Source organism: Salvelinus sp. IW2-2015, linkage group LG3 (genome assembly GCF_002910315.2).
Source record: "Salvelinus sp. IW2-2015 linkage group LG3, ASM291031v2, whole genome shotgun sequence".
NCBI classification, from domain to species: Eukaryota; Metazoa; Chordata; class Actinopteri; order Salmoniformes; family Salmonidae; genus Salvelinus; species Salvelinus sp. IW2-2015.
This window is the reverse complement of record NC_036840.1, coordinates 10,670,325-10,695,004: the sequence shown is the minus strand read 5'-3', so window position 1 is coordinate 10,695,004 and position 24,680 is coordinate 10,670,325. Positions and strand designations below refer to the sequence as shown.

At 42.3% G+C, this 24,680-nt stretch overlaps 1 protein-coding gene across 1 annotated transcript in view; it reads right to left on the bottom strand.

The window, feature by feature from the left end:
• Window positions 1–7,873: 7,873 nt before the first annotated feature.
• The window catches only part of LOC111956092 (dedicator of cytokinesis protein 4-like), a 115,011-nt gene continuing 98,204 nt past the window's right edge, over window positions 7,874–24,680 (bottom strand). Inside the window, 5 exon segments of the mRNA XM_070436553.1 lie at window positions 7,874–10,369; window positions 18,343–18,404; window positions 19,687–19,806; window positions 21,577–21,649; window positions 21,881–21,990. Coding sequence (XP_070292654.1) covers window positions 9,902–10,369; window positions 18,343–18,404; window positions 19,687–19,806; window positions 21,577–21,649; window positions 21,881–21,990 — 833 coding nt within the window. The 3' untranslated portion in view covers window positions 7,874–9,901.

Sequence of the window (24,680 nt, the reverse complement as noted above, 5' to 3'; positions counted from 1 at the left end):
GCAGGCTAGCTGCTTATTGCTGCAACATTTGGACTGGAGCGAGATAGCAAGATTAATTTTAGTAAAGCGGAGTAGGGGGAAGGAGTTTTGATTCCAGAACATCCTCTGGTGCCATCTTTCCTCCCTGACATTTAAGAAGCTGGTTCTCTAAGCCAGCCAGACTCTGATAAAACCAGGGAGGGAGGGAGGGAGGGAGGGAGGGGGGGGGGGGGGACAGGAGAGAGAAAAGGAGGGGAGATAGAGAGAGAGAGAGAGAGAGAGAGCGAGCGAGCGAGAGGTTGCATACACCTTTCTCTGACACATGCTGAAGCTATGGCATCCATGATAATAGGTAGAATGACAACAGGTCCTGAGCTGTTCAAGCTAGACTCACATCACTTTATATCAGTCTATAGATCACATTAAAAACTTGGCCATTGTGGCTATGCCATGGAAATATAATCTATTCATTATATGTCTATGCGCTATGCCATGTACCAATCACCTCACACACGAGGCCAAAAATTAATTTCCACCAAAGGCAGGAAAGTAAACAAACTTAAGTGCAGCAACTAACCAGGGTTGTTCTTTATTTACCTCCTTGACTCCTCATAACACGATTAGGAGGCCAGAGCGAGGGAAGGAGGAGGAGATGAAGAGAGGGAGGGAGAGAGAGAGAGAGAGAAGAGAAGGAGGAGGGAGGAAGAGAGAGGGATGCCCAAAAAATAGATCTGAGCTGAAAATGAATTTTCCATCAAAACACGCTAGCTGCCTCCACTATAAATATTTCAGGGCCCACAGTTGGTGGGAATCGGTGTGAAAGGCAGCTAGCAGCTGGTGCTTAGCAGGACCCTCCCTGCTGGTCTGGCCAGGCCGCCTAACACACACACACACACACACACCCACCCAACTGGTTGCACACTGGTTGAATTAACATTGTTTACACACAAAACTAGAACAAAAATATACCATGATTTGCGGGATTTTCACGAAATGTAATCCAGTGAAGGGTTCTTTGGAAGAAGGATTGTTGACATGTATTTGACATGTGTATAGTATAATTGATAAATAATTACTTGAAGTTTAAATACTTTTGACCTTTTGGCCTTACCCAGGCCTTCTAGAAGACTCCATGTTTCATATGTAGGTTCTACAAAGCAGAAATTGGTGTCATATGAAGCTGTACCGCTTGCTCTGTATTATTAATAGTATTTTGATTTCATTGACACATTTCTTACATAAATGTATGAATATTGAAAAATATGAATATTAAAACCTCTTGACACTACAGGGGGTGCTGTTTCAACTTGGACATTTATCATTCCCAAATTAAACTGCCTCGTACTCAATTCTTGCTCGTACAATATGCATATTATTATTACTATTGGATAGAAAACAATCTCTAGTTTCTAAAACCGTTTGAATTATGTCTGTGGGTGAACCAGAACTCTTTCTGCAGCGAAATCCATGACAGGAACTGCGAAGGTCTGAAAACGAGGCTCTGTTCTCAGATCAGTTTAAAGCTCTGTATGTATCCTATGGGTCGACATGAACTGCACCCGCCTTCCCCTGGATGTCAGTAACCAATGAGAAGTGGAATGGAGTTTCTACGTAGTTCTCAGAGCTTATAAAAGGCCAAGGAACGAAGTGAGCTCTCTTTTCGTCGTTCGTCATTGCGCAAAGCAAGTCCTCAGGATGGCATTTTGGAATGCTCAGTTATCGGCCTTTGATATATCCGTCTGTAATTTAATTCGATATAGGTGTTAGAAACATCATAACGAAGTTATTTTAAACCGAGTTATATCAGTTTATGCGAGTATATTGCTATTTTCGGAATTTCCTTAGTATTGCGCTTTGAACTTTTGGGCATGTTGTGACCACATAGCTAATGTTAGCTAATGTTAGCTGCTAATTCCAAAGTTGAAGACGACGTTTTACAACCGAGCAACGATTCTTTTGGACAAAGGACAACTTGACCAAGATTCTGATGGAAGCTCGTCCAAAAGTAAGAGCTATTTATGATGTTATTCTGTATTTATGTGGAAAAATGTAAATGGATATGTCCGCCATTAATTGCAGTACTAGTCTGGCTGTAACGCACACTGTATGTCTAGTAACGTTAATTTTAAAAATCTAACTCAGCGGTTGCATTAATAACTAATGCATCTTTCATTTGCTGTCCAACCTGTATTTTTTWGTCAAGTTTACGATTATTTATTGATTAGATTAGGTGCCTTTCCAAGATGGCCCTGGCCAGAATGCATGAACTTTTGCTACTGATCACATTGTATAACAACGATTTGTGCTGCTAAATATGCACATTTTCGAACAAAACCTATATGCATTGTGTAATATGATGTTACAGGACTGTCATCTGATGAAGTATATCAAGGTTCGTCAAAAATGATATATCTTTTGCTGGATTGTTACGATCGCTAACCTGTGCTGCTGGTAAATTGCTTGTGTTTCTGGCTATTGTGCTAAGCTAATATAATGCTATATTGTGTTTTCGCTGTAAAACACTTAAAAAATCTGACATATTGGCTGGATTCACAAGATGTTGGGCTTTCATTTGCTGTACGCTGTGTATTTTTCAGAAATGTTTTAAGATGAGTAATTAGGTATTTGACGTTGGTCTCTGTAATTATTCTGGCAGCTTCGGCACTATTTCAGATTGCAGCTGCAATGTAGAACTGTGATTCATACCTGAAATATGCACATTTTTCTAAAAAAACATATGCTATACAATAAATATGTTATCAGACTGTCATCTTATGAAGTTGTTTCTTGGTTAGTGGCTATTTATATCTTTATTTGGTCGAATTAGTGATGGCTACTGATGGAGTAAAAAAGTGGTGGAGTAAAAAAAGTGGTGTCTTTTGCTAACGTGGTTAGCTAATAGATTTACATATTGTGTCTTCCCTGTAAAACATTTTAAAATTCAGAAATGATGGCTGGATTCACAAGATGTGTATCTTTCATCTGGTGTCTTGGACTTGTGATTTAATGATATTTAGATGCTAGTATTTACTTGTGACGCTATGCTAGGCTATGCTAGTCAGCTTTTTTACTGTGGGGGGTGCTCCCGGATCCGGGTTTGGGAGGAATTAGAGGTTAATGAGAATGATTTGGCACGTGTTTTTTTATATATTGTTGAACATAGTATACACTACTGGCATATCAATGTCCCAGAGTGGGATCTCTGCTACTTTTAGAGTTATGATCCAATTTGTAAGCCTTACCAACAGAGTGAATGTGAAAATGAATTCAAAATGGTCACCCTCTGTGGATAATTTGCAGGATGTGCAGTTACAATTAAAATAAGGGCTGTGATTGGTTACATTGCCTACTATGGCAATTTCTCTGTATAAAATGAGCCATAAGTTTAAAACTAGCAGAGATCCCACTCTCAAACTTTGATTTGACTGTACAGTATAATATGTTCAACAAAGTCAAATTTTACAAATACATTTTTTWATTTTTTTTCAATATGCATGTTTATATTTTTTTATATTCATAGATCATTGTAAGACATTTGTTATTGAAATCAAGGAAACAACTCATATTACAGAGCAAACGGTAAAGGCACCTATTTTGAATCCATTTTCACATTCACTCTGTTGGTAAGGCTTACAAATTGGATCATAACTCTAAAAGTAGCAGAAACACTTTGAGGTCTTAAATAATCTCTCAATTATGCTTTCAGATAGAAATTAATCAGGTTTCAGGTAAGACAAAACGCTGGTTGACTTGAACCGACAAGACGAACTGGCACAGACAGACAGAAAACACAAGCATACATCCCCAAGGGATAAGTGGGCGACACCTGGAGGGGGGTGGAGACAAGCACAAGGACCGGTTAAACGGACCAGGGAGTGACAAATGTCAAACATATGTCAACAATCCTTCCTCCAAAGAACCCTTCTATGGACCACATTTAGTGAAAATCCCCCAAAAGCGTGGTATTTCTATGTTCTAGTTTCCTGAGGAATCACCCAAAGGTTGTTCAAAAGAAGTCCAAATCAATTCCTTCAGTCTAGAAGGCCAATGGGTTATGCCAAGCCTGCCAGGCTGCCATCGTGGCTAATGTGCACTGCATGATATTCTAATCAGCTCATAAACCACCAAATGTGGAGCTGTAATCGACTGAGACAACTCTGAAATCACATGAAGTATTTTCTCTAAAGCATTGCCGTATGCTATCCAAGCAGAAAGACCTTGGGTGTAATCTCCAATACATTATACATTCACTCCACTATACCACACATCGAAAATCCACACCACACGCGGAGTGACATCAACTCCATTAAAACAGTAGACGAATACAACCCCATCAGCATGTTACCCCGTGTTGGACAAACGAGGGGGAGCTGAGGCTTAGGAGTTCTTGGGGGGGTACCTTATTGATCAGCTAGTCTGGGTGGTGGCCTGGAGCACTTGATCTAGCCTGATGAGAGCGTCATTAACACAGAATTCCTGAAGATGCTGGTAACTTTGGTAAATTACCGGTTGGGTGGGTGGCTATCAGTAGTATCCCTATAATACATTGTACTAGAGTGCTAGAATGTTACTGTGGTGTTTTCAAATCGTATTACTGCCTTATATGCAGTGCTTATTTTCTTTGATTTATTTTCTCCCCCCCCCCGCCCTCTCGTTCTCTCTCTATCTTGTTTCGTTTAGACCCATCAAAACAGGATAAAAAGTTAATAGAGGGGAACCGTAGGGAGAAGAATGAGAAACAGTAGTCATGATTCCAGCCACATACAATGTTATGACATGACCAGAAAAGTCCATAGGAATGCTTTGTGAATGTTCTGAGCCTTATGGAGGACAAACTAATCACTCATGGAAAGCTCACAGAAGCCCTCAGCGCAGTCAAGTCATTGTCACACTAAAATCAAACCATGTGTACCCAAGCAGTATATCACTGCCACCAGAGCCTGTCAAATATTCTGGTCCACAGCAGCCATCCCTCCCTACTGAAACAACACTGCCGCTGCCACTACTGGTACATGTTCAATCACAATGCAATATCAGAAGTGAGATGGGGTTGGGGAAACAGAGAACGGGTTTTTCTTCTGCCTGCTGTTTTGATGACACAGTTTGTTTGAGTTTATCCTGCCTTTGACATATTGTTTTTCAAGCTTTCAGTCACTTTGCTAAACCATTTAGTCCCTACTATAACTCAAACTCTAGTCTAAACCATAAACTTGTATTCAACGCTTGAGTCGTTTTACTTCGTATCTTTTGTAGTYTGGCTTTTGAAGTCATAACACCTTACAGTGTCTTACAGCTCCTCCTGTAAATGATTGGTTACGGTAATGAGCGTGTGACGTTACAGCAGTGACACTGTACTCTACACTTTATTAGTGTTTAGGTGGAGGCCGTATGCGTACCCCTGTAATCCCCAACCGGCTTCATCGGGCTCATGTTTATTCATCTGCGCATCGCTGTGGCAAGGTCACCCAGGCAGAACTAAGGTGATTATCAGAGAAAGGAGGAGGAAGGGAGAGCGAGAGAGAGAGAGAGAGAGGGAGGAAGAGAGAGAGTGAGCAGTGTTTTGGTTTTAACAGTGTTGAGCTCCAGATAAAGGGGTCCCTCTGGTGCTTCTCAGCAGCACAGGCGGTGGAGGAGGTGTCAACATGGCCAGAGACGAGGGTCCACTGTGGGGATTGGAGCAGGGTAAACAGGGCCTCTAGTCTGGTGACCTTGGACAATGAGTAAGCGAAGAGGATGGGGAGTGAGATAATGAAAGTACAGGTTCAAGTGCTCGGTGGAGGGTGCTACACCTCTCACCATGCAGTCGTGATGAATATGGTGCATCCAGGGCTGTTCTTTTCCTCTCTTTGAGTTCAGTGAAATTACCTCTGTACTATAATCTACCCCAAGCCACTTCTCTGTCTGTGTCGGTCCTCTGATAACAAATAGAAGTGTCTGAATAATACAACAAGAGAGCGATGGCATAATACTATTAGTAGTGAACTGAAGACGTAAACACACCTGGCTATTGAACTTGCACAAACGCTCAAATAGTCAACCATACAGGAAGGAAACTCAATGGCATGCTAAGAAACTAGCCCCAACCAGGACAGACAGAGGTAGTTAACAATGCCCTTCAACACGTGTCCTTTTCCCAAGACGCCCATTCCTTTGTGCTCTTTTTATGGGTAATTGACCCATCAATGTCTCTTTAATGTAGTCCTTCTGCTGTAGTAAGCACTGCACAGGACTCCCATTGGATTCCCATGATTGCTGATTCTTCATGATGTAGTCTAAGACCTTCACGTGTCCTCCAGGACCAATGTATGGACTCTAAAGCGGCGTATTGGTACCGTGTATTCATTATCGACAAGTACTGCCTTTATAAATGCGTTGGCCATTTCAGCGAGGCCACTCTACGCACAAACATGAATTTATCCGGACGAGTAAGTCTCCAATTGATGATCCCCTCTCTCTCGCTCTCACACACACACATCCTTAACAGCTTAACCCTTTGAAACTGCCAGGTGAATCCCGACACAGTGGAGACAATACTCTTCCACTGAGAACGGCGCACACAAAAAATGTAACTTCACTCATTCTGGCATGAAAAAAGAAAGAAAAGACCCTGAGCACTTGAAGCTGTCAGGTAAATCCCCATAAGCCAGGAGCACAACAAAGTTGATATAGGAAATAAGACGGATAAAAAGAAGATCAACTATTCAGGTTCCTTTGAAAATTCCCTCCTCTCTGAAAAGCCGGGTCTCAGTGCACCGTCGAGGTGCTCCAGCTTTACTATTCCAGGGAGATTTAGCACAGAGAGAAAAACACCAAGGGGCTTCTCTCGGGTTGTGTGTTATTCAAAATGTGCCCCAGGCAAGGTTAAATTAAAACCTGCCTTCCATCGCTAATTCTTCTTTGGCACCTATGGAACACTTTTCAATGTCGGATGTTTAGCATCCAAATAACGAGGCTAAACTGTTCCGCCGAGTTAGACTACAGTTTGAATGACGTATTGTTAAAATGTATGGCGTTATGTTATAGTGATTGTTGGAAGCCACACTAGTCGACAACATTTATATATAATTTGCAGTCATGCCTTCAAGCTATTAGCTCTGTTACAATTAAGCTATTTTCACTTAAACACAGGATGTCTAGTTTTTGCATCTGGCAAAAAGTTGTGTTCTACATAATGATTAAACCCTTCCCCGAAACTGCTGAGACCGTCTTTCAGTCCATGAATGAAACGCAGCTTCCTTCCTGCTAGTGAAAGCTGAATGTGAGGATGATTGACAAGCCCATTGAGGGTAGGACTGACAACCCATTCTCCTGGGTTCCAGAAGGGAGGCACGTTAATCGCTCCTCCGGTACCCCGATACGTGTTCTCTCTTCCGAGAAGTCTTCAGGATTAGAGGAAATTCATTTCTGACACGATTAACACTGTCAAATTACCAGCCTCAGACACAATTACTGTATTACTGCGTCTATCTGATCCGGTGAAGGGTACTCCTCTTGGCGGTGATGTGATGTTATGAAGAGTACCATCATCCAGGCTCACTCACTCACCCAGCAGACTAAAGAGGAGACGTTCATTAGATGTGTTCGGTTTAAAGGAACATTTCCCCCTGTGTGCGCACATTGTCTTATCTGATCACGCACCAGTTCCTCATAAACTATTACCACATCACCTTGAGCGCCTACACAGTACGTGATTATCGTTGCATTGTGTGGGACTGACTTTGACGTCACGAAGCTGATCCTGAATCATGTAACGTTAGAGTACACATAAGATCACTATAAACATTGCTGTGATTGCGCAACCTGTACACATACATTGTACAATGCAACTATTATCGAAGTAATTATCACTGAATTGTTTTTAACAGGTTAGAGCTGGGAATGATTTAAAGGTATGCTTGAGCAAAATGTTTTTATTACATAGGGCAGTTTATTGAGCATGTAAATGTGTTACTGTAGGTGTAGATATGCATTACTATAGACTTCTACACTCACTAAAACAGCATTTTTTGACATTTATAACAATAATTTGCTGTTCCAACATTCAAAGCTGTAAATGTGTATTAGCTACACTTTGTTAAAAACACACTATTTACAATAATAGTAATACACAAAGGTAGTATATTTGGCATACTTACAACAATCTCATCATTATATAATTTACAATTTCTCAAGTACTGATTAATGTGAATATTTGATCCAGAAAATTCACAACAAATTAAAAAGGAAATGAAACATACAAAAGTGAAACATACAAACCATACCCAAGTTAATTCTGAAAACCGTTGTGCTGAATTAAGTGATCAATATTTACGCAATTTTTAAAAACTTCTATTACAAAAACAGTGTCGTCTTCTCTTCATAAAACACTGACAGGAAACCACCTGACGTGGCGACTGCCTAGATGCCGTAGAACAGGAGAAGAGGACCCGATACCAGTACACTCTGTCCACCGCGTATGTCAAACAGAGACAACACCTCTAACTCACTCGGCGGCACTGTACAAGCGTGACCGTACAATGATTAGTTGAAAAATGCTTTTCTAAAAAGACTCTCAAATAGAAGCGCAGCACTCGTTGTGTGTACGAGCTGCCGGCAGTTACTGGGCGGCAGATAGCGGGCATCTTTTCTACCATACATACTGCACTTCAAATGCCCATTGTGGTCGGGGGTTAACATTTTGAGAGTTGGAGTCCTTGGTAACCACTGCTAACGTAGATTCAATTTGTGCTAATATCATATCACCATTCCTTACTTTAACAGTTGCCATTCTTACACCCCCACAATGACTTTTCATCTAAATAACTGGATTTGTCTRCAAGTCTGTTGTTTTGTTTGCATTGTGGGCTAGTACAAACTCAGCTTGTCTAGTCAATGGAGTGTTTCCAGTTTCCAGGTTCAGGATTCTAGTTTGTCGTTACAGCATACACACAGTACATCTTCCTTTGGCACAATACTTGGTAAACCCCACAAGATCCACCGCCACATACATACTACACTCCATGCAGGAGGGTTAGGGTGTGTCCACATCTCTGGCCCCTCTGACAGCAATGGCCTCCAATTCATTAGAACGGCAAACAATTTACTAGAGCTACAGCCTTCAATTTAGTGGCACATGTCAGATCCAAGAACAATGGATTCTTGGAAACATGTGCGTTGTGGTCTAAGAAAGTGGATTTCAACGGCGGAAGGAGCTCTTTATGTCTTAGAATAGAGCTTGGAGAAAGGTCAAGAGATTTGAGTGATTCAATATCACGAAAGGGGTGGATTTCTGAGTAACTTGTTACGACTACAATTCTCCATTCCTATGGGAAAGGTATGTTCCATTACTGACCAAGAATAAAAACGAGGCATCGATTTTAGCTATACAGCACTTTTCAAATGGTCATGGCAATGAAAAAAATGATCAAATTTTTGCTTCCTGTTCCGGTACCATTTTGGATGTATGTGAACTCGCCCTCAGCTACTACCATAAACTGAAATGCATATGCATGAGACCTCTAGCACCTTTTAGCTATATAGAAAAGTACAGTGTACTTCAAAAACGTGCAAGACTCATGGATAAAAGACTCTGTTTCCAATACTTAAGGCAAAACACTTCTTATATATAACCAATATATACATATATTGGGACTATTACATCTATCAAAAGATCGACACCTACGTTCGTTGTCTTCATTTTTCTTCTGATAAACGCAGCAATTTACCGTGTGGAACCTACTGTACTGGAGCTAAAAGTGCGGWATGACAAAGTCAGTCAATGCAAAGCCCTTTCGAAAAAAGATCTTCACAACGAGACAGACTCMTGAGTCTGTCTTGGGCAGAGCCTGGGATTACCAAACTGAAGAGAAGACAGTGTAAAAAGTGCAAAACTCGCCAGTGGTGTCACCCACCAACCCACTAGGGTTGTCGGTCCTCACCCAGCCTATAGCTGGGAGACCTTCCTGGGGAGAGGTCTGGGTCTGGGGACATGGGGCACCCCGTCGGCCCTGCGAGGGTCCGATGTTGGGACCAGCTTCATGCTGCTAGTGCGTAGCTGGTGGGGCTTGGGGGGCAGGGCCGGGGGGTCCACACTGGGAGGGATGGAGAGACTGTGGGGCAGGGGAACCGGCCGACGYGGGTTGGAGCGCTCGTACACGCTGTAGGGCGGCGGCGTCTTGTTCTCGCGGCGGATGAGCTCGTCCGAGCCCGAYGAGACCGAGTTGGGCATGGTGGGCCCCTGGTGGGCGGGGTGGTCTCCAGTGGTTGCCTCGGTGCCCGACGCCTCGGACACACTGCAGCGACTCATGGAGGAGATGCCGCTGCTGTAGCTACCGGAGAGGACGGGCGAGTTGGACACCAGTCCAGCCGACTGGGACTCAGTGGGTGAGGGCGTGAAGGGCGGCAATGAACTCTATGGAGAGACAGAAACAGAGAGACAATCAGAAACACAACAGAAACAGAGAAGCAATCAGAGGACCAAACAGAAATGGAGAACTTATCAGAGAACCAATCAGAAACGGAGAACTAACCACAACCAATCGCTCAAACAGAAAAAGAACCAATCTCCTTAAGACTGCACATGTGTGCTTCACAGCCTAATGAGGTATAGCAAAAAGGAACAATAAAGCCTATGAAGCACAAGAATAAAGACACCAGCTTTTTCCACCTCATCATACGTCAGTGTGCATTGGGACGGAGAAATACAATATCCGGCAGTTTCAGCGTGAGGAATCCAATACGTTGTCAAAACGTTTTCTGAGAAATTACACGGAAATACTGTTATATCTTGTTACTCTTAATTGGATTTAGTTGGAGTGGACAATTGATCTGTTCTTTTTTTGCTACAGTTTGTCATGCTGAGACGCAGCAAATTCACGCTTCTGTCTGACAATTCGAAATATTCATGTAACTTCTCTCAACAAGACTGAAGCTAAATGCTCGTTGATATGTTAATATTCCCCACATATCTCAAAGGCCCAGAGCGCTGAGCTGCCCCTCGCAGCACAATCAAAGACCCCACAGCAGACTCCATATCACACAGCCACACACACACACACACACACACACACACACACACACCACACACCCCACACACACACACACCACACACACACACACACACAACACACCACACACCACACACACACACACACACACACACACACACACACAACACACACCACACACACACACACACACACACACACACACATAAAAGAAGACTTCTGAATGCAGGTTTGTAAAAGCCTGTTAAATGTCACTCCTAAACTGCCTTGCACACTGCAGGCTGGTGCTCGATAAAAATTGCTCATTAGCAGAGTTATCTGACAGGCGAAAGCCAATGTGGAAGAGAACATGAAGACGACAGAGAGGGGAAGATAATTCAATTGTGGTTCAATACTGCCTGACAACCAACAGAGAAACCATACAGCACACAGACGTTCAAAGCACTGTCAGAACACTCAACAGCATGATTAGGAGAATGCACAGGCCACACCTCGACCACACAGCTGTTAGTCAGGCACACACCTCGACACACACAGTTGTTCTCGTCAGGCACACACCCTCGACACACCACAGGTGTTCATCTCAGCACACACACAGGTGTTCAGTCAGGCACACACCTACCGACACACACAGGTGTTCAGTCAGGCACACAACCTCAGCACACACACCAGGTGTTCAGTCAGGCACACACCTCGACACACACAGGTGTTCAGTCAGGCACACACCCTCGACACACACAGGTGTTCATTCAGGCACACACCCTCGACCCACAAGGTGTTCGTCAGCCACACACCCTCGACACACACAGGTATTCATCAGGCACACACCCTCGACACACACAGGTGTTCAGTCAGGCACACACCTCTGACCCACACAGGTATTCAGTCAGGCACACACCCTCGACACACACAGGTATTCAGTCAGGGCACACAACCTACTGACCACACAGGCTATTCTCAGTCAGGCACACACCCTCGACACACGCAGGTATTCAGTCAGGCACACACCCTCGACACACACAGGTATTCAGTCAGGCACACACCCTCGACACACACAGGTATTCAGTCAGGCACACACCCACACGCGCATGTTTGATTCGCGCCTGTCTCAGTGGACTAATCCATTGAGGAGGCCACGGGAATGTCACAGTCCATCATCAAGACATGATACTGAAGTTGTATATGGTTATAGTATGTAAAAAATAAGGGTGCAACACTAACATACACTACCGTTCAAATGTTTGCGGTCACTTAGAAATGTCGTTGTTTTTTAAAGAAAAGCACATTTGTGTCCATTAAAATAACATAACATTTATCAGAAATATAGTGTAGACATTTGTAAATGATTATTGTAGCTGGAAACGGCAGATTTTTGATTGAATTTCTACATAGGCGTACAGGGGCCRATTATCAGCAACCATCACTCCTGTGTTCCAATGGCACGTTGTGTTAGCTAATACAAGTTTAACATTTTATAAGGCTAATTGATCATTAGAAAACCCTTTTGAAATGATGTTAGCACAGCTGAAAACTGTTGTTCTGATTAAAGAAGCAATAAAACTTGAGTATCTGTAGCATCAGCATTTCTGGGTTCGATTACAGGCTCAAAATGGCCAGAAACAAAGACTTTCTTCTGAAACTCGTCAGTCTATTCTTGTTCTGAGAAATGAAGGTAATTTCTATGTAAGAAATTGCCAAGAAACTGAAGATCTCGTACAACGCTGTGTACTACTCCCTTCACAGAACAGCGCAAACAGGCTCTAACCAGAATAGAAAGAGGAGTGGGAGGCCCCGGTGCACAACTGAGCAAGAGGACAAGTACATTAGAGTGTCTAGTTTGAGAAACAGACNGTCTAGTTTGAGAAACAGACGCCTCACAAGTCCTCAACTGGCAGCTTCATTAAATAGTACCCGCAAAACACCAGTCTCAACGTCAACAGTGAAGAGGAGACTCGGGATGCTGGCCTCCTAGGCAGCATGTTAAACTTGGATTAGCTAACACAACGTGCTGTTGGAACACAGGAGTGATGGTTGCTGATAATGGGCCTCTGTACACCTATGTAGATATTCCGTTAAAAATCCGCCGTTRCCAGCTACAATAGTCATTTACAACTTTAACAATATCTACACTGTKTTTCTGATCAATTTAATGTTATTGTAATGGACAAAAAATGTGCTATTCTTTCAAAAACAAGGACATTTCTAAGTGACCCCAAACTTTTGAACGGTAATGTATGTAATAATAATGTGCTTTCTCCTGCATTGGATACGGTTGCTGTCCGCGGTTCTGAAACTCAATCCAGTGAACCGTAGAATTGGCGCCTTTCCCTAGGTTGCTAGGTGCATAATAGAAAATTAACCAGCATAATGGGATTGAGAACAATGCGGCGGAGGCAGCAGCAGCCGCAGAGACGAGGAAACAGCCCTTGCCTTAGCCTAACTGTCTAAGATGTGAGGAGAGAAGGAAATCCCAACTTAATTAGGTCTATAATCAACAGCCTAACTGTTACATGTGCCTGGCTTTATAAATTATCCATATCTACAGAAATAAGACAGATATTGCTTCTCTTGCCTGTTTGAGTGTTTGTTTAATAGCCTGCTGATTCTGTGAGCACCAAGCCTCATTCAACGGCAAAATGTTGGAGAAAGCAATTTCATAGATTCGCTATTCTTTGCTATGCTGTAATAAAGGCTTTACATTTTGTTTTTTTATTAGAACAGACTAGWATTACTTATAAAATATTCAGTGTTGTTTACACTGTTCCAAACAGGCAGAACATTTATATTGTAATCTAACAGCACCGGGTTGTCACAGGTAATATGCACGCAGCTCTCATTCCTGTATCTTCCTTTTTCTTGATCCCCTTCTTATTGTAATTATTACAATTATTATTATGATCATCATTATAATAATAAGTAATGTCGTTATCATTAGTAGGCTTGGTGTAGCAGCCTTGTATAACCACCATCGAGCTGTAGGCCTAAGAGCATGTCCTGCTTAGTCTTAATACCATAACTTACTTAGGCCTATATTTCAATATCTAGGCTACTGTGAATCAATCAATCCTTCATTCGTTCATGCCGTCACACAGCAGACGAGACATTCATGCTTTGAAAAGCAATCAAGCATTTTAGTTTTAAAATGAAAAAAATGAAAAAACAAATGGAGCTGTGAATAATCAGCCAAAACAATAAATAAACCGCAATTCACGAACGCTTTTAGTCTGCTGTAATAAAGGCTTTATATATATATATATTTATTTATTTTTTCTCATTAGAACAGACTCTGGTGTTGTTTACCGTGTTCCAAATTGTCAGAAAAAATAACATTGTAATCTAACAGCAACTGTTTGGCACATCATACTCACGCAACACTTGCTCCATTTTTCTTGAGCTCCAGTAGTTTCCACAACTAAGTCAAATGTCTTCCACAGATCTGACCTCCCCTTTCCCTCCTGAACAACCAGTAAACATTTGCCCAATTCGAGTTTCTTTTTCACGTCTTCGCTATCCATTTTGCCGTCACGTACTGTGTTCGGAGTTTGTTATAACCAATTTGTTGATGTGATTATGATAGGCTATAGGTATGGGCCTTGGTCGCATGCATGTGACGGTCACATGTTTCACTAAATAGAGCAAGGGTTGAGGGAATAGGGAATGTTCTTCCTAAACAAATGAGTGATAACAGAACTTTTCAGTCAGAAACAAGTAAGAAACTAAATGGCTGACATGATGTTGCAGCTTCAGGGCGGACAGCTCAATAAACACTTGCTGTGCTGTGGTGCCTTTTCACTGCAGTAGGGAGGAGAGCGAGACAACATGCACCAGTCACACAGGCACTCGCATTTTGTTTTTTAACACAGTACGACCATCGGGCTCTTTCTTAAGTCATTTGTGTGTCTTAATTATTTAATCAAACAGTGTGCTTGAAGCATCAGACAAGCTCAGTGCAGATGTAGTTAATTGTATTCAAACACATAGGGTGTGTCCGTCTATATATGTAAAAATAAGTTTCAACATTTCGACCAATCGATTGGTGGAAAGAAGACYACTCTTGGTTGACCAAGATGTTTTTTAGTCGGGGACAGCCCTAACATACACTATATATACATAAGCATGTGGACGCCCCTTCAAACGAGTGTATCCAGCTATTTCAGCCACARTTGTTGCTGACAGATATACAACATTTAGCAGACAGCCATGCAAACTCCATAGACAAACATTGGCAAAAGAATGGCCTTAGTGAAGAGCTCAGTGACTTTCAACGTCGCACCGTCACAGGATGCCACCTTTCCAACAAGTCAGTTTGTAAAATGTCTGCCATGCCAGAGTTGGCCCGGTCAACTGTAAGTGCTGTTATTGTGGTGGAAACATCTAGGACCAACAACGGATCAGCTGTGAAGTGGGTAGGCCACACAAGCTTACAGAACGGGACCGCCGAGTACAAATCGTCTGTCCTCGGTTGCAACCCTCATCACCAAGTTCCAAACTGCGTCTGGAAGAAACGTCAGCCAAATAACTTTCCGTCGGGAGCTTCAAATAATGGGTTTCCATGGCTGAGCAGCATGCACAATGCCAAGCGTCGGTTGGAGTGGTGTAAAGCTCGCCGCTAGTGGACTGGAGTGATCAATCACGCTTCACCATCTGTCAGTCCAACGAATCTGGGTTTGGCAGATGCCAGGAGAAAGCTGATCACGTAGTGTACATACATACAGTTGAAGTCGGAAGTTTAGGTTGGAGTCATTAAAACTGTTTTTTCAACCACTCCACAAATTTCTTGTTAATTAACAAACTATAGTTTTGGCAAGTCGGTTAGGACATCTACTTTGTGCATGACACAAGTCATTTCTCCAGCAATTGTTTACAGACAGATTYTTTCACTTATAATTCATTGTATTCCAATTCCAATGGGTCAGAAGTTCACATACACATASACATTCTTTAAACAGCTTGGAAAATTCTAGAAAATTATGTCATGGCTTTAGAAGCTTCTGATAGGCTAATTGACATCATTTGAGTCAATTGGAGGTGTACCTGTGGATGTCTTTCAAGGCCTACCTTCAAACTCAGTGCCTCTTTGCTTGACATCATGGGAAAATCAAAAGAAATCAGCCAAGACCTCAGAAAAAAAATGGTAGACCTCCACAAGTCTGGCTCATCCTTGGGAGCAATTTCCAAACGTCTGAAGGTACCACGCTCATCTGTACAAACAATAGCACGCAAGTATAAACACCATAGGACCACGCAGCCGTCATACCGCTCAGGAAGGAGACGCGTTCTGTCTCCTAGATATGAACGTCCTTTGGTGCGAAAAGTGCAAATCAATAACAGAACAACAGCAAAGGACCTTGTGAAGATGCTGGAGGAAACAGGTACGAAAGTATCTATATCCACAGTAAAACGAGTCCAATATTGACATAACCTGAAAGGCTGCTCAGGAAGGAAGAAGCCACTGCTCCAAAACCGCCATAAAAAAGCCAGACAACGGTTTGCAACTGCACATGGGGACAACAATCGTACTTTTTGGAGAAATGTCCTCTGGTCTGATGAACCAAAAATAGAACTGTTTAGCTATAATGACCATCGTTATGTTTTGGAGGAGAAAGGGGAGCCTTGCAAGCCGAAGAACACCATCCCAACCGTGAAGCACGGGGGTGGCAGCATCATGTTGTGGTGGTGCTTTGCTGCAGGAGGGCCTGGTGCACTTCACAAAATAGATGGCTTCATGAGGATGGAAAATTATGTGGATATATTGAAGCAACATCTCAAGACATCAGTCAGGAAGTTAAAGCTTGGTTGCAAATGGGTCATCCAAATGGACAATGACCCCAGCATACTTCCAAAGTTTTGGCAAAATGGCTTAAGGACAACAAAGTCAAAGTATATGAGTGGCCATCACAAAGCCCTGACCTCAATCCTATAGAAGATTTGTGGGCAGAACTGAAAATGCGTGTGCGACAAACCTGACTCAGTTACACCAGCTCTGGCAGGAGGAATGGGCCAAAATTCACCCAACTTATTGTGGGAAGCTTGTGGAAGGCTACCCGAAACGTTTGACCCAAGTTAAACTATTTAAAGGCAATGCTACCAAATACTAATRGAGTGTATGTAAACTTCTGACCCACTGGGAATGTGATGAAAGAAATAAAAGCTGAAATGAATCATTCTCTCTACTATTATTCTGACATTTCACATTCTTAAAATAAAGTAGTGATCCTAACTGACCTAAGACAGGGAATTTTTACTAGGATTAAATGTCAGGAATTGTGAAAAACTGAGTTTAAATGTATTTGCCTAAGGTGTATATAAACTTCCAACTTCAACTGTACATACACAGCTCCCTTGGCCTCAACCCTCAAAAGGATATATTCACCAGCAGCTAGCCAACAACCCATAAAAYATTATAGGAAAGGTACAGGGCAGTTGTTTAATAAAATATGGAGACAACTACAAATACTTGTAGTTGTACCAGGTTCAGGGATATATAATGAAGAGGRTCTTCCTCTTGGTATATGAGAGGGGGAGCCATAGGGTTGTTATGGTGTTAAGAATGAATACAAATTCAGGAGAGAGGACCAGACTTGAATGGAACACTTTAACCTGTTGCCTTGACCGCAGCTCCCTAGCAACTCAACAAGCATCAGCTGCTGCTACTCATTGCTAATCAGACCCCTCTCTGTTCCGCAGTGCATGTCGTGTGGTGTTACTAGCCTTTTGAAGTCTTGCATTGCTCCTTCTCTACCGTCTATCTAGTATCTTTTAGGTTCRTCCAAGGATCTCATAGGAGTGATTGCCATCACCACAGCAGCCGGACTATCAAGAACTGGCGATGATGTTTTGAGACTCAAAGCCAAACCCTACAGAGTCCACTCCCTGGATCCTTCATCTGCAGCCATTGGCTTCATCCGGTCCATTCTCATTCCCCTCCTGAATCCTCATTCTAACATCCGTTCCACTTCCTCAATAAATATGTTTAACCCATTTTAATGCCTCYTACTTATACTGAGAGAACTCCTTCAGGGCCCTGGACTCAGCTCAGTTCTGTTTAGCTGTGCTGGCCTTTGTTCTGCCAACCTGGATCAGTGTCATCTGTCACAGCCCAGTAACCACAGACTCACAGATGGACACATGCATGCACAAATACATACACCACGTACCACATGCAAGCATGCATGTATGTACGCAAACCCGCACACATTCAGACAAGCATGCACGCAAACAGGATCAAATGAGTCATCTACTGCTGGAATGAAGGACTCGGGGTTCTGATCCCATGCTGTCCTCCTGACCCTATTTGTAGTGCACGGTACACTCAGATCAGTAGCATCAGAAAAACACTAGAGGACACAAATGCAATCACACACACAACAACACCAACCTTTTGTGGAGATCTGGACGTTGGGAGAGGGGACTGCGACCTCATAGTCTTGGCTGAAGAGCCTGTTGACAGTCAACCAGAGAGAAACAGAGAAAGAAAGAAAAGAGGGAACGTTTAACTCCTGCCACCATTTTGTACCAGTCGACTTGATGACACTGGAGTGAGTCCTCCACAGCTGAGGACTTCAGTAGGTTTGGGCATCTATGAATCAAATAATCGCACAGCCGCGGGTCCTTAGCCAGCACTAAGCTGTTTATACATCCAACAGCTGCTCTTTGGAGGGCAAAACACTCAATTCAACGCAACAACAGGGGGAAAAGTCAGCTCTAGTGAGTCACAAAATAAATATATAACTAAAAAAATATAATAGCATAAGTCTAAGTTTACTGGAAGTGTCAGGCTCAGGGCTTGAAAAGTGGGAGTTTGGGAGTTATGTGCACTGCATGTGTGTATGTTTGTGTGTGTATGTGTGCGCTGTTTGTGTATGTGTGTGTATGTTTGTGTGTGCTGTGTGTGTGTGTGTTTGTATGTGTGCACTGCATGTGTGTGTTTGCGTGTGTGTAGGCTTGCTGTTTGGGGATTTAATGAACCCCTGAAGCACCATAGAGATTAAAGTGGATGGAGATGGTATGAGAAGGCTCATCTATACAATCTTATAGTATAGTTGAGTCTAACTGGTTATAGTTATTATATATAGTTTGGATTATAGAGTAGCAGGCGGTATAGCAGAGGAAAAATATGCCCTCTAGACTGGTTGTCCCCTCAGATAAAAGACGGCTTTATGACGTGAGCTTGACCAATTCATTTGTCTATAGGAACTCTTCTGCAATCATCATCAAAGTCAATCATATAGATTGTTTTATGATTTTCCTCCTGTACCAAAGCTGGTCAGATAGTTAATTATTGTTCATAATTTTAAAAAATAAAGTTGATTTTTTTTTTTATTTAACCTTTATTTAACTAGGCAAGTCAGTTAAGAAAAAAAATTATATTATTTACAATAAGTAGAAGGAATAAATAGCTTGGGTACTGGACTATGTGTGTACTCAACAGTGCTAGATGGTTGCCTTTGGCAGGATAATAACAAGTTGGCTAGAGCAGAAACAAACAGGCACCCAGGCTAGAATACAGACCATTATTACACAGTATGTATACATCATGTGAAGGAGAAGTTATTTATAGAAGCAAACCAGGAGGAACAGAAGAGAGCAGCTGAGTTTATAGCAGAGAGTTGACAGCGTAACAACGAGCCTTGTAAGAGAGCAGGTGGAAGCACCAGGTGTCAAAATATGGGGGAAAGGATTAGTGCCATTCCTCATTGGTCGAGTGTTCTGATTGGTTTACCTGAGTATGGTGGCCTAGGAGGTACAGGGGGACAGAGCAACTTTCCCACAGTGTCAGAGAACTGTGTGTTGTTGACTTCTTTTACACTGTCTAGACTCCGGCTACTGAAGGTGGTTCTCACTATGTTGGTGTACAAACATATAGACAGACATGCATCAATCACTGCTCATTGGGTTACAACACGACACAACATATCACAGCACATCAGACGATGTAGACTAGAATCTAGATCTGTATTCGAATGTAATCATAGTGAATAACAGGACATTTGATTACAGAGGTAGGGATTCGTGTCTGTTGTTGTAACTGATGATTTATGACAGAGTTACTACATTTCAAGATCTTCTTAGCCTAAATATAAAGCATGGTCGGGTGGAGATTTGACAGACTGCACCTTTAAATTTGTGGGGGTGGCAGATAGCCTAGCAGTTAAGAGCGTTGGGCCAGTAACCCGAAAGGTCGCTAGTTTTGAATTCCCGAGCCGACAAGGTGAAAAATCTATGAATGTGCCCTTGAGCAAGGCACTTCATCCTAATTTCTCCACGATCGCCGTTGAATGGCAGACCTTGGGTGTGACTCCGCTCTCCGAGGGTGTCTCAGAGAGGGTGTCTCAGAGGGGGTGTCTCAGAGAGGGTGTCTCAGAGGGGGTGTCTCAGAGGGGGTGTCTCAGAGGGGGTGTGATATGCAAAAAACACCTTTCCAATTAATACACACTTACATATGTGTGAAATAGGACAAATACAAATGATGAATGATTATTATTAACAATCACCCACACGTCAATCTTCTTATGTACTGAATATCATGCAACTGACAAGTTTTCGTTTATCCTAAACCCTCGCTGTGCTGTTTAGAATGCAGTGAGAGAAATCACACTGTAAATAACACTTCCCTGTTCTCTCCTGTTAATACGAAGGTGCTCTTCCTGTGTTAGGTTCATTCTTCCACAAACTGGTGTAAAAGAGCAGGTTTGCGCATTTCCACTTGAGCTGAGTGAAGACACCTTAAAGTGGCACACCACTGGGCTTGTGAATCGACGTGATTTGTTTTACAGGTATATTCATTTTCCACATATTTTTATATATTTTCTATAAAATTACTGAGTTAATTTTCTAACCTTCAGTGAAGTTCACAGAAAGCAATCAAACAGCTGAGCTTTTTTTAATTACACAAGGGCCCTTCCAAACTAGATTTGAAATGCCGCCCCACTGGAATATGTAAAAATATAAAGCGCTTATATAACATACAAAATATACAAAACAGGCATCTGTGGATAGAAAACTGACACACATATGCATTTATACATATGTATAAACTTCCGAAAAGGCATTTCCCATCAACCCTTGGGGAATAAACGTGTTTTCACGCGTTCTGATATTAATAAATAAAAAGCATCAATTTAATGTGTGTGTGTGTGTCCCAAATGGAACCCGATTCCCTATAAAGTGCACTACTTTCGACCAGAGCCCCATGGGCCTTGGTCAAAAGTAGGGCACTATATAAGGAATAGGGTGCCATTTGGGATTCGTCGCATGTCTGCTGTTGACTGTGAATACTGATGGAGCTGAGAAGGAATAGACCTCATGGGGAGAGGCTGTCATTGAAGCAGATGTCTCCTCTCCAGACAAAGTCTGTCACACTCTCACCGGTCAGTCTGTCAACTATACCGGTCAGTCTGTCAACTACACTCATGTCCGGACAGATGACCACAGCTATGATCTCTTTGACTGACTGAAGGATGAGAAGAGACTGTTTAGCAGTGTCTTGGTACGACACATAGCCAAGGATACTTTGGTGATGTAATGATTTTGGGCTTATATACTCATGTACCGGAAAGAGAGATGGAGACAATGACTGAGAAGACATACAAGACAATGAGACATGTTTTACCTTTGTCTGGTGCAGAAAGGTTAGGATCACTTCGGGGTAGTGTGGTGTCACCTATTTGATGAGGGGTCGCCCTCTAGAAAAAGCAAACAAGACAGGACAATACTGAAGCAACAAAATCCATAAAGGAGAGTAAGATATTTTGACTTATGTGGAGTTCAGGTTTACAGTCTTAACTTAGAGAAATCCATACTATGAGTGACATTTCATGCTTGCTGAAGAGCTCTTTTGGTTCAGACTGCAGAGATCTTAATTAAGGTATTATAACTGTACTCGTCTGAGTACTGATTTGTTCATGTGAGTTCACCTGTGCAGGGTCTAGGGGATTGGGGTAGATGGCACTGACGGGTCTCTCCCTGGAAGAGAGGCAGGAGTTCTCTCTGGAATGCTTGTGTTTGTCCTGGAGCTGGGGAGAACCTGGAGGGAGAGGTGAAGAGAGAGGAGAGATTTAGATGTAGATTTTATTGGTGACAGCTAGTCTTCCTGGGGTCCAACACATAACGAAAAATACTTTAAAATGTACATACATTTAAAAACATTAACAAAGACATTACAGTCTTACACGCATACATACAGTACCAGTCAAAGGTTTGGACACACCTACTCATTCAAGGGTTTTTCTTAATTTTTACTATTTTTTACATTGTAGAATAATAGCGAAGACATCAAAACTATGGAATCATGTAGTAACCAAAAAAGTGTTAAACAAATCAAAATATATTTTAGATTTGAGATTCTTCAAAGTAGCCACCCTTTGCCTTGATGACAGCTTTGCACACTCTTGGAATTCTCTTAACCAGCTTCACCTGCAATGCTTTTCCAACAGTCTTGAAGGAGTTCCCACATGCTGAGCACTTGTTGGCTGCTTTTCCTTCACTCTGCGGTTCAACTCATCATGAACCATCTCAATTGGGTTGAGATCAGGTGATTGTGTAGGCCATGTCATCTGATGCAACACTTCATCACTCTCCTTCTTGGCTAAATAGCCCTTATACAGCCTGGAGGTGTGTTGTGTCATTGTCCTGTTGAAAAACAAATGATAGTCCCTCTAAGCGCAAACCAGGTGGGATAGTGTATCGCTGCAGAATGCTGTGGTAGCCATGCTGATTAAGTGTGCCTTGAATTCTCAATAAATCACAGACGATGTCCATTGCTCATGTTTCTTGGCCCAAGCAGGTCTCTTCTTATTATTGGTGTACTTTAGTAGTGGTTTCTTTGCAGCAATTTGACCATGAAGGCCTGATTCACATAGTTTCCTCTGAACAGTTGACGTTGAGATGTGTCTGTTACTTGAACTCTGCGAAGAATTTATTTGGGCTGCAATCTGAGGTTCAGTTAACTCTAATGAACTTATCCTCTGCAGCAGAGGCAACTCTGGGTCTTCCTTTCCTGTGGCGGTCCTCATGAGAGCAAATTTCTTCATAGCACTTGATGGTTTTTGCGACAGCACTTGAAGAAACTTTCAAAGTTCTTGACATTTTCCGCATTGACTGAACTTCATGTCTTAAAGTAATGATTGTTTCTCTTTGCTTATTTTAGCTGTTCTTGACATAATATGGACTTGGTATTTTACCAAATAGGGCTATCTTCTGTAGCCCTATTCTCACAACACAAATAATTGTCTCAAACGCATTAAGAAGGAAATAAATTCCACAAATTAACTTTTAACAAGGGACACCTGTTAATTGAAATGCATTCCAGGTGACTACCTCATGAAGCTGGTTGAGAGAATGCCAAGAGTGTGCAAAGCTGTCATCAAGGCAAAGCAAAGATTACAATAACTAACCCTTTCATCTGTGGTGTTAGCTAGCTAGCTATATTAGCTACTATGCTAGTTAGCTGGCTAGATAAACATGGTGCAAAGATATCAGATAGGAGCTAATGGCAGAGAGGAAGAGTGAGGCTCAACTCGGCGGAATATCTCCCTCCCTCCAGCTGGTAGCATTTTATTCAATGTTTTGCCCACCAAGCAAGGAAGCTTTTGTATGGAGGTCAAGTGTGGAATCTGGTCAACCAAAAAATGTATGGCTTATTTGCTACGTAATGTTTATTTGATCTAATAGATGTTCCGTAATGCTTAAGTTGTTACGAGTGTACTGATATAAGTAGGACACGTGACATCCTGGCAACTTTAAGGCTAGTAGCATAGCATCTCTCTCCATTGAATACACGTGGTTGTCATCAACCCTCATCGAATATTCAAAAGAAGATGACAATAATGAGATGTATCCACCAATCCAAAGAAAGGATAGGCAGGAGTTACAGCCCACCGTGCCGCTTTGTGGACAACGATTGTAAGGGCGGAGTGACATGTATCTTGTCAGTATATCCGTAATCTTTGCTAATAGCCAATGTAGCTAGCTAACGTTAGCTGGTTATCATTTTGAACATGTACCATTTTCTGCAACGAGCCATCTGACTTGCGGTGTAACGTTAGTTATTTACTGGTGTGCTAATTTGACCAGTGATAATCGTATCCGTAAACTGTCAGTTAATAGTTGGATTAGACGATTGTCGTAATAGGAAGTGTTTTAAAGGAAGGAAGTGTTTTAAAATGCCTAATGGGCAGACTTGAGTCAGACAGAACATGCATCATCGTTTCATATTTTTTCCTACCCTCACTCTCCTTGTTAGATATTATACACATTTATGGCTTGGTAGCAAATGACATCGCCATTGAGCTCGTTCTCATAGTATCAGTAAACAGCTCTAAGTGATATGAGCGACGGAGAGAGACGCAAGGAGATGTGAAAAGGAGGTGAGTTACAGCCTCGCTCTATCCAATCGTAGCAGTAGGATGAAGTCACAACACACATATGCTTTAACTAGGTTAACTAGATCAGATAGGGGAGAGGCGTTGTGTTATTTCTTTTATTGGCGAGAGAGAGACAGAGAGAGAGACAGAGAGAGGAAGAGGGGGGGGGGGGGGGGGAAAAGGGGGTAAAAAAATTGCGTACACAAAAAACACAAGTGCAAAAAGGTGGTCTTGTTAGACGAGCGAGACACACAAATAAACAAGCATAGAAGCTGGCAGTCAACAACCATCGTCAACAACCAACAACCAACAGCTCCCTGTTCCACATGCTCCACCCTGGCTGTTTCCATCT